The 14,280-nt window shown below is 45.4% G+C and overlaps 1 protein-coding gene across 3 annotated transcripts in view; it reads left to right on the top strand.

The window, feature by feature from the left end:
* The window catches only part of SLC23A2 (solute carrier family 23 member 2), a 155,759-nt gene that overhangs the window by 75,736 nt on the left and 65,743 nt on the right, over positions 1 to 14,280 (top strand). For all 3 annotated transcript variants that reach the window (XM_081289303.1, XM_081289304.1, XM_081289302.1), the window contains exons 7-9: positions 9,253 to 9,341; positions 10,342 to 10,412; positions 11,407 to 11,588. In XM_081289303.1, coding sequence (XP_081145429.1) covers positions 9,253 to 9,341; positions 10,342 to 10,412; positions 11,407 to 11,588 — 342 coding nt within the window. The remainder of the gene's footprint in view (positions 1 to 9,252; positions 9,342 to 10,341; positions 10,413 to 11,406; positions 11,589 to 14,280) is intronic.

Genomic DNA, 14,280 nt, shown 5'->3' with positions numbered 1-14,280 from the left:
AGATGGGATGGTTGGCTGAGCTGGAGAGGGTAGAAGGTGTGTTTACTGCAGTACTGTCTGCCTCACTCACTTGGGGCTGCATCCCCACATCATGCCAAGGGCTAACCTGGCCAGCCTTTGTGCCAGGTAAACAGAGCTGCCTAAGGTGACATATCAGGAGGTGTGGGGGACTTTGGGCGAGTGTGTTTGGTCCTAGGGGGGTACCCTCTTTCCCATCAGAGACCCAAGACCCCAGAAGAACAATCCAAGTCAGTGTAGTTCACCTCCCTTCCCTTCTGCAAGAGTGGTGAGCTGAGAAAGAATTGGAGAGGGGTTGACACCCTGCCGGAATGGCTCAGAACCAGTAATAGGGGACTGTGGCTTGTGTGTGGGAGATGTCTATGTGCTGTGTGCACACAGAGCTCGACCGTATTTGTTGTGGTACAAGGAGCAGCAGGGGCCCCCTTGGCTTTCATTCTCACCTTGTGTGGTCTTGTGCTTGGCTGTATGTCAGGAGGCAGGCATCCCATTCAGTGAGTGACCTTGGCAGTGAGCAAATGCTGCCAGGTAGAGAGGGTGTGCTTGAGGCACCCTAGCATGGTGCCGGTCTTGGGACGTGGGGTTTCTGTGACTGTTGGGATGTGGTGTATCCACACTTTTGCCCTGGGAAAAGAGGAAGAACACCGACCCAGCCCCATACACACCTAGTGACTTGTCTGTGTGGAAGGTGCAGGTTACCCATGGAGGCACCCAGAGGTGCCACTACGTGTATAGTGAAGTACACAGCCAGCAGGTCACTGATGTCCTGCTTGGGAGTTGATAGGGAGTCACAGAAGAGACACAGGTGCTGGAGACTCAACCAGCTCTTGGCATACAAAGGATGAAGAGTGGGTGTTTCCATTCAGACAGGGGCAGGAGCAGAGGCAGGAAATCATGCTCTGGCACAGGATTCCCCTGAGCAGACAGAGGCTGGGACTTGGGTTATCAGTAGGGCACAGGGAACCTGTGTGGCTTTCTTAGCAGGGGACCCACCTGCTGGGACTGTGCCTTCAAGGCTGCAGCTCACAGCATGTGGCAAATGGAAGGACCTGCCTACTCAACATTAGGATCTTGGTTTTGTGACCTCTGCTACTGCTTCCTTTGTGAAAATGAGACACTCTGCTTTAAGTGTCCTGTGGATGGCAGTTTGCCATTATCTTAATATATTGTGTTTTTGTAGATTATAAGCTTCCTAAGATATTTTGGGAAGTGGTAGGATATAATAACTGAGATGAATATCCTTTTAGTTCTGCTAAACCATCATAATCTGTGAATTATCATTTTAATGAGTTTGTGTATTATTTCCTGCTCAAAACAGAATGAAATAAGCAATTGGGGTAAAGGGGATTACAAGGGTGGGACAGTGTGGGAGGGAAAGGCAGATAGTGGGAGGGGGCTTTGTTGCCAGCCTCACAGCAGAGGACTGAAGGTGACCTGTGCAGGTTTGAGTGGTTTGGTTTTGTCCTCAGTCTTCAAGCAGCAGAGGGAAAGTTTTCTCATGCTCAGCTTTCATGATTTCTAAGACTTCTCCAACTCTAAGGTAGCTCTCCGTGTTGCATTTTATGTTCTGTGTTTGTGTAGTTTCCTGCTGCTGCTTGCTGGCACCTTGTACTCATCACACTGGGGTGCAGGGACCCCGAGGACCAACTGCAGGCCCTGCCTCTGCACAGGCCCTTCATTCTGAGGAAGCTAGAGGGAGCAGGTGCTGTGGTGGGTTCTCCTCCTCATTTAATTTGGGTTCCATGGTAAAGAGTGGGATAGTGCCCTGGAAACCTGATTTATCCAATAAAAATAGCCAGAACTGATAGGGAAGCCATGATGATGAGACAGGTGTATGCCTTTGCAGACCCAAACCTGAGCACAGGGTGCCAGCCTCAAGGTGCCACAACACAGTTGCTCCTCAAGATACACACCATCCCTCAGCTGTCCTTGACCCCCCAGCTGCAGGGATTGTGTGGTGCAGTGTGGTTGGATACTCTTCCTCTTTCGCTGCCGTCTCCCCTGCACAGAAGTGTCTTCCTTCCCTCCAGTGACCATTATTTTTTTTGCATTGGAGGTTGTGGGTCTCAGCCTCAATTGTGGGACTTCTGTGACTTTATAGCTTCCCAGAGCCTTTGTCTGCTGGGGACGGGGTGGTTTCTGGGATGGTGCCTCTTCCCCCTGCCTCCCCACTCCCTCCCACCTTCTCCTCTTCCTTCTCCTCCTTTGACCTTGGTTCCTCCAACTTTACTTTCAAGGTCTTTGTTCCTGTTCCAGAGTTCCCTTTAGTGAGGTGTTAACAGTTCTCATTCTGGTGGATTTGTGCTGTTAATTTTAGCTACCCGTGGGGCTTATTCTGGAAATTAGTACAAAGCCTTTAAAATCCTCAGTGGTCAGGCAGGGTTCAGAGCACCCCTAACTCAGAGTCACCCAGCCTGCAAGCCATGCCCAGAGTCTCCCAGCTCTGCACTGACCCCCTGCAGCAGGGAGGAGCAGGGTCCTCTGCAGCCCTGCCCCTCCCTCACCCCACTGACCTTCCCCTAGGTATGGCTGGAGGAGAACCCCACTGTCTTTGGGGGCTACCTCCAGGCTTTTGCTCCATCTCTGTGGCCTCTCCATCAAAATAAGACTTTGGGTGTTGTGGGGGCTGGGGTGCCTCTTTGGGCTAATTACAGACGTGCCTAGACACACAGTATTCCTTTCTGGGAAAGGGAGGGGGCCAAGAGTCATTGCAGCCTGTTCAGGAACCTAGTCTCTAACCAGATTGTCTGAGGAGGGGGTTCCCCTGTCTTCTGTCTTCCTAGGTTCTTGGGGCCTGAGAGTGGGCCTTGTCCACATGGTATGCTGAGTCCAGGATACTTCAAGGTTTTAAATCTGGGGCCTTTAATCCTGACTACTGAGAGCTTAAAAGAATGGAGGGCTGCAGTATGGGGAGGGGGAAGACTGGGGACCCCCCCATTCTTTTTCTGTATATGTATTTGTGTGGGGTTGTCTATGTGTTGTTTTTGTTTTTTGAAAAAATTGCCAATAGCATGATGGCTCACTCCTAAGTACTCTCCCAGTAGTGAAGGTTTCTTGTAACCACATTTACCACATCTGAAGAAATGAGCAGTAGCCTGTCATATCATCTTCTATGCAGTGCACATTTGATTTCCCCAGTTGTCCCTAAAATATTTTTTATAGCTGTTGCCTGTGCCTCCCCAAGCCAGGACCCAACCATGTGCTTTTGTTTGCGGTGTCTCTTCATAGTAAACAGTTCCACCCTTTTTCTCTTCATATTGTCATCTTTGTAAAGAGGACAGCCCAGTCATCTTGTCATCAAGTCTGAATTTGTCTGATTGTGTTTTTTCAGTGTTTTGTTTTGTAGTCCCTTTATTTGTACGCTGGAAGACAGGGCTAGAGGCATGGATGTTTCAGGGTGAATATTTTTTCCAGTATTACCATGTGGGTGATATCAAGCCCTTTGTATCCTGCTTTGTCAGGCTCATAGTAGTAGGTTCTGGGGTTTTTCTACCAAATAAAACATTTACCACCTCCTTCATTAAGAAAGAATTTTGGACAGTGCATTAAAATGAGAGACCAGTGAGAACCTGGACTTTGTAAGATTTTACTCCCCAGGCCAGCCACATAAGGCTTTGGGCTCAGGTGTGTTGGGTCCCTTTTTACCATTCACTAGCCATGGGACTTTGACCAAGCTGTCTGGTTTCTCAAAGCCTTGTTCCCTCTGATATAAAATGATAATAAAAATGTTATTGAGCCTCAAACAAGGTAGTGTTTGTACACACTTGCCTGTAAGCCCTCATTATAGTGAGCCCTCATTATAGTGAGTCTTCTGGAAGGGAAGGAGGCAGGTGGGTGCAGGGGAGGAAGGGGAGGCTACAGCCCAATAAAGTAGGTCATTGGTGGATATAGTGGTGGGGCTGTGCCTTGGCCACACAGCCAGCATCTTGACTGGGAGGGGCCACACCAACCCCTGAACCTGTTGCAGAGATCATCAGAAATGGTAATGGATTTGATCCTGAGCCACCTCTGCCTCAGCTGAGTACTGTACAAGGCTGGGCTGCTTGCCTCCAGGCTGGCCACCAGAGCAGCTCTTGCTGTATGTCAGTGTAATGATTTTTATTTTCTATACCTTTTTTGTTTGCCTGTCAGATCCTGCTTGCCTGGCACACTCCCTGTGCTCTGCATTGCTCCTCTTCCTCATGCTGCTCGCTTCTTTACCACTCCTTTTTAGGTGGGTGACTGGCAAAAGCCACTTGATAGAGGAGTAGAGGACAGAGCTTGCTAGGATGGAAGGAAGCTCCTTCTTTCTGTTTCTCTTAAATTTTGAGACTGTTATGCATAACTGATATTTTAAAGACTATTTCATTTTGTCTACCCACCAAAGACAGCTGATGAACATGTTTGTTAAAGTCCTATCTGTCGAGGGGTAGCTGGCATACAGTAAGATCCGTCGTTTCTAACGTGTAGTGGGGTGAGTTTCTACCTATGTGTATAGTCGCCTAACCACCACTGTGATCCACAGATAGGGTGTTGCCACATCCTGGAAGAGTTCTCTGGATTTTTCAGAAATAAAATTGTTTATGTTAAAAAAACCCTTGACCTGGAATAGGTGTTAATACCTTGTTTGTAAAGGAGGTTATCTAAAGGAAAAGGAGAGAGAAATATGGAAAGAAGGATAGGCCCAGTTCTATTGGAGTAGATGGCAGATATCATCACGATCTGATGAGAACAGCATAGCATTTTCACTTACTACACTCAAGGACCAAGAAACTAGACACATTGGTGGCAGTAAGCCCTCCTAGAGCCCAGATCTTTGTTCCCAGCCACCCTCCTCCATTGTAATTAACCAGGGCTCCCTGGAGGAGCTGTGACTCAAGGGTAGGAGCTGAGGAAAGGACAAGACCATATTGTGCCCAAAAGCAGGAATGTGTTTGAAGAATGATGGAGGGTGGGGATCCATGTCAAAAGGAACAAGAACCTGCTTGAACAGCCTTCTGTTTTATGCTAACAAACCCTTGACCTGGAATAGTTGATAGTGGTATCAAGTTTAAGACAGTTTTATTAAGAACAGCCCACCAGGGCGCGGTGGCACATGCCTATAGTCCCAGCAGCATGAGAGGCTGAGACAGGAGGATTCCGAGTTCAAAGCCAGCCTCAGCAATAGTGAGATGCCAAGCAACCCAGTGAAACCTGTCTCTAAATAAAATACAAAATAGGATTGGGGATGTGGCTCAGTGGGTGAGTGCCCCTAAATTTAATCCCTGTTCACCCTTCCCCACAAAAAAAGTCATGGCAGTAAATTTTATAAAACTTTGAATAAAAAGAAATTCATGAGTCTATAGGGATGTTCTGGAAAGAGAAAGAGGAAAAAAAATGGGATAAAAAGGAAATTTCTCCTTTACAAAAGGATACCAATTAATAAATGTAGATGGAATTATAAACTTAAAATCATAATATTAAAATCCCCCTCCATTAGAATATACAGCCAGTGGTAATATTCACACCAAGAATCACTCTACAGATTGCTTATTTATTCAAATTAAGTGGTATAGTGGCCACTATCCTAACCAGGCATTCTTACCTATGGAACATCTTGACATGAAAGGTACCCTGATGTGACACTTTTGTTGTCTCCTTGCTATAAATGTGTAGCCTGGCCCTGAATATGACACATGATGTAGAAACTTGGATGGGATCAGGTATATGTGTATGCGAGGGGCGGGGGTGCATAAGATATTTAAATATACCTGAATACTAGAATACACATTCCTGGTGGTTGATTCAGTGATGAAACTATAGCTTCTCAAATTTGCCTATGTCACATAGAGATTATTGTTTTAAAAATTGCCCTGCAGTCCAGACTCAAGTAGGTGTTTATTTTGCAGTGAAAGGTTTTGTGCCAACTTTGGTTGCTCTTGTGGCTACTTGAAGCCAGGCACAGAGTACTCTCTGTGGTACTGAGTCTTGTTTTTGTTTTCATTCACTTTCATTAAAGAATTTCAATATTTTGCACCTTTGGTGATTCTCATAGAATACAGTGCCTTTTAAACTTTTTAAGACCTTTCTTTCTCCGATGGTACCAGAAGGGAATCTGTGTCTGGGTTTACTGTGAAATTCATTCATGTACATTTCCTCTCTTTTTGAGTACTTTTGATCTAAGTAGTGCCCTTTCCCCAGTTTGCAATTAAAATCAACACATCAGGAATATTTAACCTCTGACCTTTTTTTTTTTTTTTTTTTTTTTTTTTTTGGTACTAGGGATTGAACCCAGGGATGTATAACCACTGAGCCATATCCCTAGCCTTTGCATAGGGCCTTGCTAAATTGCTGATGCTGGCCTTGAACTTTCGAATCTATCAGCCTCCCAAATAGCTGGTATTACAGGCATGCACCATTGCACCCAGCTACCTCTTCTAATTTAACAAAATCCTTTCAAAGAACGTTTTATTAAGTGTTTGTTGGCTCTTGGGAAAAGATGGTGGGTGAAAGGGGCACACCTCCTCTTGTCAAGTCATCTCAGCCTCAAGGGTGTGATGGGCAGGTTAGCATGGGGACTGTGTCAGTCCAGTGGCAGCACAGAAGGGAGCCATAAGAGGCCAAGGGATATGTGGGACCTGAGCCTGACTGGTCCTTCACCTGAGCCAACACAAAGGCTGGGCGGGAATCAGTGGGGCAAGGACCATGCATGGAATCATGCCACAGCTTGTCGGACTGTTCTGTGTGGTTTGGTTCCTTCAAAACTGAGGATGGCTTCCAGGTTAAGGTCATCTGTCCCTGATTCCTACAGAGATCTTTTCAGAGCAAGGCCCTTCAGTACTCTTCTTGCCTGTAGGAAGAGCACAAGGCCTTGGCTGCCATCCCCTCTGACCTTCACTCTGTCCCTCCCTGTGCCTTCCCCCTCAGTAAAATATCTGGGGTTCCTGGGTCTGTCATGTGGCTCTCGTTTTGTACCTCTCTCCTCTGCCTGGAATATTCATAGCCCCTTACAGATATGACATCTTGTTCTTTTAAGGTCAGCTTAAGGGACTGTTCGCACAGAGCCTTGCAGCAAGTGGCACCATATACGCTGCTGCCTTTTGTGTGGCCACAGTCAGCGTCTCCTTCACATAGCAGGAACCCCTCAAGGGCTCAGGTGGTTTTTTTCTGTTGTCGTATCTGCTTTTAATCATGCCTATGTCAAGCAGATAACTAAGAAACGATTATCATGTGACAAAATGACACATCCCTCTCTTACGGTTGGCAGGTTCAGCCTCACCTAGGGGTAATTGTTCAGAATGTGAATCTGATGCCCCCACCAGAGATTCTGAGTCGGGATCTATGGGTCCGAGCCAAGAGCCAAGGATCAGCCAGCTTCACGCTGTCACTGTCGGCTTCCCTCTTTTCCTCCCTAAGTCAGCTGTTAACTGTGATCCAGGGAAGCGCCCTGTGTGCACGCACTCTTGGAACTTCCTGAGGATGTTGCAGTCAGGGTGCTGGTTTGTGCTGCCAGTTCTAGACCCACACTGTCTATAGGCTATCACCAGCCTGTGCAGGTACTGTGCCCACCTTGATGGTGGACATGTGATGTCGACATGGCTAGCTCTTCCCACTCCTCTTGGGAACCTTTTTTTGTTTTCTACTCCTAGGGGAACCATGGTCCCAGCCAGTGAGTGAGGTTCTGTGCAGCAGTGCTCTTAGGGCCTTTTGTCCTGATTAAATCATAAAATGCTTGTCTTAAAAGGTGCCAAAATCGGGTTCAGACTGAGCTTTGAGGAGTAGAATCCAGAGCCAGTCTCGACTTCTGGACTTCCAGGAGTCACCAATGCCATCTGATGTCCATAGTCCTTAGGACAAGGTCTTCAAATGCAACTCATTATTCGTGTTATAGCACCCCTGGGGGACTTGCTTGAAACCTGAAACTATGGTAAAACAGATATTCTCAGGGCCATTGGAGATGGCATGCTCAACTCCTTTATCCTTGTGGTATATTCCTGAAAATTTGTGTTTAAGGGATTTTTTTTAAGTCAAATGATGTTTTCCCTTTGATATACATTCTCACTTTGGGTGGCCTTCATTTCCACTTCCGTAGCTCTGTGCTCCAGGCCCCTCCGGCAGGCAGTCACAACTGGATGTGTGTGGAGGGCGTGCCTGTGGGAGTGGCTGTCAGCAGTGCATCTGGTTTGTACTGCCTGGCTCACCTCTGCCTTAAAGCTGGCATCCTGCCTACTCTCAATTGATTTTATTGCATGATTAAAATGTGACAAAAGAGTCTTGACCCTCATCTGGCTCAGACTGGAGTGTGCTGGGCTCTGGACTTTGAAAACAGCTGCTTGTCCTTCCGCCAGAGCCACTTCCATTTCTCAGGCCAATTGCTGTCTCACTGGCCAGGCTGACCAAGTCATTTAAGGATTTGGGTGTTTGGCAGTTCCTGTCTCTGCAAACAGAAGGAACCAGTTTTACATTTTACCCCCTAAATAATGTGAAAAACAGTGATTAAGTTCTTGGTGCCAACCTAAATTATTCATAAAGTCAATATGAATTATCTAAAATACAATCGAATGACAACTTTGAGAATCTTTGCACTTAATTTGATGATGTGGTCAGAAATTTTAATGAAGACTCTTTTAGTTTTCTGGGCCCTTTAAAAATGTGTTAGAACACTTTTAAATATTTTTTTTTATGATTAAGCAGTAATGCCATTACTTTGTAACTTACAGCTTTTTTCTCCTTGACACATCTAGATCACTAATATGATTTTAAGACTTACTTTTTATGACTACGGTGGTTCTTGACTCATAAAATGGAATACCAGGGGAAGGTAGATTTTTTTTTTTTTTCCCCTAGTGATACTCTATAAACATTTGCAAGAGCAGTGGGAGGAGGGGAAATAGCAGATGTACGCTGATGTTTAACAGGCAGCCCACAAGCTCAGCAGGAAAGAGGGAAGCTCAAAGGCTGGATGGCCCCCACCCTTGAGGGGAAAGGTGGTGATGGTAGGGGCTGGTGTTGGGGTGCTGGCACCACCACAGGGGCCCCCCAGAGTCTCCCCTAAAGCTGCCTTGGTGCAGAACAGTAGGAGGGGAGGATGGAGAAGCCAGTGGCCCTGGCTGGGGGCCATAGGAGTTCTTTTCAGATGGGGGCTCTTTCTTTCAGGTGTGCCTGCGGTTACTCATGTGCTGTGTGTCTATGGAAAAGACTGTTAAGCTGTCAAATAGTGAAGTACCTCAGTAGTTCCCGATGCCGTGATCATGGTTTTGGTCTCGTTTCTTTTAGGTTACCCCTGTTTCAGGCCAGTGCTTTTGCATTTTTGGCCCCTGCTCGAGCCATCCTGTCTTTAGATAAATGGAAATGTAACACCACAGGTAATTGCAGTTATTTCCACATATGTCATTGGGGTCCTTTAATGCAGGTGATAAAAGGGAGGCCTGGACATACTGCCCTCAGCAGTGTTCACTCCTTCTGGAATTAGGTGCAGAACACACCAACCCCCAAACAGCTTAGAACGCTCCAGTCTGTGGACCGTGTCTCTCTCTCTCTTTCTATCCACTCGTTCATCCCTAACCCTAGAGCAAATAAGGACCAGGAATGACCTCATTTCTCTATGCTAATGAAATTGATAAGTATGGGACTGGAATAGAACAATATCTGCTATATTCCTGCCTGTCTCTTTCAGTGGATTTTATGACCCACCAGTAGTTACCGCTCTTGCTGCGTCAGCATCCCTTCTCTGAAACATCTTTGCTTTTTAAGGATCTGGCTACTGTGGTTTTCTGCAAATGACTTTCATTCCCCCTTCTTAGTGATTGCAAAGATCCTTAAGGTACCCAATAAGGACAGGAAAAGACAGGGAAGTTTGGGAAATCAGACTCAGACCTGTGGTACTCTCAAAATAGTTACATTTTGAGGTTCTAGGAGCCAAACTTTTCAGCCTTCATTTCCTTTGTTGCTCCTAGGAGTTACTTTGTGACCATTAGTTTGATTTAGGAACTGGAGAAGACCCTCTGTTTTATCTAGGGTTTTACAACCTCAGTCCAGCCACCTTGCCATCGGGCATTTCAGTTAGCTGCTTGCAAAGGTTGGTTTTCTGTGTGAAGCTGGTCTAGTAATGGGTAGCACCACTTCAGTCCGTTTTTGACACGTTGGGGAGTTCTCAGAAGATGAGTACATTGATTAAATTAGTATTGGGGACTCCACTTTGCAGTGTGATAAGCCCTTCTGCTGTAGGTTGAATTCTAGGGATGGGTAATGTCACAAATATACTTAAAACAGGGAGAAAATTCCTCTTAAAGGGTAAAATGAGTATGTCCTGTGAAACATCGCCGTCACTACAAGGAAAACTTTGTCTTTGTTTTTGTTTTCAAGATGTTTCAGTTGCCAACGGGACAGCTGAGCTGTTGCACACAGAGCACATCTGGTACCCCCGGATCCGCGAGGTAAAGGACCTGCACCACTGGCTTGCAGCTTCTCCGTGTTTCTTCTTCTCGGCTCCCGTGCTGGGTGTGCCCAAGAAAGCACCCTTGCTTTACCAAGTCTTCCTTTTTCTCTTCAGTTACTGAGATGTTTACTCCTGTTGTTAAACTAAATTTACTCCATGGCTTCGTGCCACCAGACAGTGTTGTTCTTTCCTCCTGCAGACCCACAGACCTGCCCACACACACCCTCTAGTAAGTTGAGGCTCACGGCTCACTTGGAGGAGCTGCCCAGGCTTGTCACAGGCAGCAGAATTGGCTGTGCTGCCCTCGGCATTTGCCTGTGTTTGTTGAAAGAAGTAAAGATATTTGTCTACTAAAGTGCCGTTGAACCAAGCGGTGTGTGGCAGACTCCAGACATGAAGATCAGCTGACAGTGTAAACATATCTTCCCAGACTCACAAGATCAGTAGAATTAGCCTGGATATGACCATTCTGCAGGATAGAGCCATTCTTCTAGAAGTTTTGTCAGTGATATTGTCTTTTAAATGTTGTGTCACCAACCCCCAACTTCCCGTGGTACTAGGGATTGAACCCAGGGTCTTGAGCATGCTAGACAAGCATTTTACCACTGAGCTGTGGCCCCAGCCCTGGGTCTCACTCTTTAAAGCCAGTGTGGTACTCTTCCTATAAGGCTGGTTTGGAAATGTCTTCTTAAACGAGAATCATACATTTTATATATTTCATTTATTGGTGGAAAAGGCAAGCTGGCTTTGTGTTCAGTGCCCCTTTCTACAATTTTCTAACATTGCCGATGCCATACTCAAGTTTTCTAGACCTTAATACCTCCACTGAAGTTTTTTTGGTGGGTTCCCAAGGAATTTTTTTAGCTATTGGGCCTACTGTACATTATAATAACTTATGGCCTTGCAGAATTGTCAGTTGTGGTTACAGGTGACATTCCAAGTATTGGACATCCAAGCTGCTCATTCTCATGTTGTATTTTCTCTTATTTCAGATCCAGGGGGCCATCATCATGTCCTCATTGATAGAAGTGGTCATCGGATTCCTTGGCCTGCCTGGGGCTCTGCTGAGGTACATCGGGCCCCTGACCATCACGCCTACAGTGGCCCTCATTGGGCTCTCTGGTTTCCAGGCAGCAGGAGAGAGAGCAGGAAAGCACTGGGGCATCGCCATGCTGTAAGTGTTCTGAACGCACCCAAGTGGGGACAGGCAGACTCTCCCCCACTACTGCCATGAGAACCTTTGAGAGTATTTGGAACGTTTGCATAGACTTCAGAAAGCCGTAATAAAAAAAGAAAAAGAAAAAACCGAAGAAGAATGTTCTGACATTTTAAACTTTGATTCATGCTTGGGAATAGTTGAAGGGTTTTCTTAGATTTTGGGAAGTGACATACAGTCGGTGTCACAAACGCAGAGGTGGCAGTGATGTGGAGAGGGAGGGTCCAGAAGGCATAAGCTTTGATGAGGGGTAAGATGGAAGCACCACCAGCTCCCACCTTTTGAGTCACACCAAGTCTCTTGCGCATGAGTTGAAATACTGAGAAGCCACATTTTTTAGAGCTCATCCTGTCCATGTCAGAGACTTCACATAAACCTGTAGCTCAGACCTCTGAACTCCGGACTTCCAGAATCAGTGCCCAACTTGCTGTCTCTGCTTGATATTTCACAAGACAACTCAAACTGACATGCTCCCCGTTGCTTATGCCAGAAACCCTAGTGGCGTCCTTGACTCTTCCCTTCCTCCATTCCCCACATACAGCGGGTCGTACACTTGACTCTATAGCAAACCCTGGGTCTGTTTTCCTCTCCAGGCCTTCACTGCTCTATGGCCCGCCCTCAGCCACTGACTCCTCACTGTTCTCCAGCTTATCTCCTCTCCCTTCCTGACCATTCCCAGTCCTGTAACATGCTTATCCATTAGTGTCTTCCAGGCCTCTTCCTCTGTCCCCTCCTTTTGAAACTCCAGTTGGACACAGCTAGACTTCTGGAAGCTTTTAGGTCTTGTTCCAACATCTGAAACCTCACCTGCTGCCTCTTGGTGAGTCTGTTTGCATCTCTTGGCCTGGTGCTTGGGGGCCTTTCTCTGAGAGCTCCGACAGGCAGAGGTGGGAAATTTGAATTCCTTCTCAGATGTCTGCCTCCCCTCCACTCCTGCTCATCTCTTTCTAGAACTCCTAGGATGTTGGATCTCCTGGATTCTTCCACTTCTCTCTCCTTTTCTATCTTGTTGTTTTTCTCCTCTGTTTTCCTCAACTGTACCTGTTAATCCTTCGGTGGGATTTTTTCATTTCTGCTCTTGTGATTTTTGGTTTCCAAGACCGTTTGTCCTTGGGATGTCACCTGAGGGCAGGTGTCAGCTGTGGGCCAGTTCCATGGCACACCCAGCACCTGGTCCACCTTCTGTTACAAAGTAGGTGCTTGGTAAGCACCATGAGTGAGTGTGGGAAGCCCCGGGAGTGGAGAAAGCCCATGTCCACCGTAACAGTCAAGAATGATCCCTAAGGAAGCTTTGCCCAAATAGTTGACAGCGAGTGTATTAAATCTTCAGGGAAGACAGAATTCCTGTTTATAGTGTTCTAGAGCTTTGAGAAAGAAGGAAAATTTCCTGATTTTATTTTAATGGTGAAACCTAACTGAGTTAATAATACAGAAGAACCATTGGCTCTCATTTTTCCTTTCTAGGGTTATGTTAAGGAAAAAAACCCAGAGTTGACTGGTGGTTTTGGAGGATGTTCCAAGCAAAGAGTTCTGGGTTCATATATGTTCAGGTAGAATGGTAAAGTTCAGCATCTTTGTCTACTGTAAGGTTCCCTGGGATTTTTTAAGATGCAAATGTGTACAACTCTTCCCAGAAAAGAGCCTGAGAATCCAGCACTGCCCATACTTAATTGAAAGAATAGCGCATTATGTATCATTTCAGGAATTCAAGAATGAGTAAATATCAGACAATCTATTAAAACTTATCATGGGTCCATAGTGTATTTTATCAATAAGTTTTTATGACTAAAAAACCGTGACACACTAAAAAATATTTAGTGTAAGATGACATACTTGAAACTAGTGAGGAATGGAAGAATTATGTAGGAAAAATTAGACAATTATGGAAAAAAAGATTCCTAGTTTATAGCAATTCATTTCAGTTGAATTAAGTACTTAAATGGAGGAACTAGAAAAGGGCTGGGCTGTGGCTCAGTGGTAGAGCGCTTGCCTAGCACATGGGAGGGTTTGATTTTCATGGGTTTGATTTTCAGCACCACATGTTAATAAATGCGTATATATAAAAATATGAATATGGAAAAAAGTACTAGAAAAAAATCTACATAAATATTTAATCCTAAAGTGAGAATTTTTTAAAAGATACTGAAAAGATAAAATTTGATAGATTTCACCACAGCTGCATTTAAAAACCAATGAAACAGAGACTGTGGTTGTAGCTCAGTGGTAGTGCGCTTGCTTAGCATGTGTGAGGCACTGGGTTTGAGCCTCAGCAGCACATAAAATAAGTAAAATAAAGGTATTGTATCCATCTACAACTAAAAAATATTTTTAAAAAAACACTGAAGCAATGTAAAATGAATCTGAGAAGACAAATTCTCAAGAAAGGCTAATGTCCTTAATTCATAAAGTTTAAAAGACAAAGAATCCCAGTGGAGTAATGGTTAAATGATACAATATGAGCAGCTGTAAAGCAAAAAGGAAATAAAAATAGCTAAATAACATGTAAGAAGGTTTATCTTTCCTAGTTATCAAAATGTGTGTTATCTACACCAACTTTGTTAGGAGTGAGAGTGGACCAAGTTGTGCAAGTGTGGGTTTGCTCCAACAGTCAGCATTTAGGGACATATCCCCAGGGTTGGTAAGGGTAACA

Source organism: Spermophilus citellus, assembly GCF_964194105.1.
Source record: "Spermophilus citellus genome assembly, chromosome: 4".
Taxonomy (NCBI): domain Eukaryota; kingdom Metazoa; phylum Chordata; class Mammalia; order Rodentia; family Sciuridae; genus Spermophilus; species Spermophilus citellus.
Note: the sequence above shows the minus strand (reverse complement) of the source record. Positions and strands in the feature narration are given on the sequence as shown.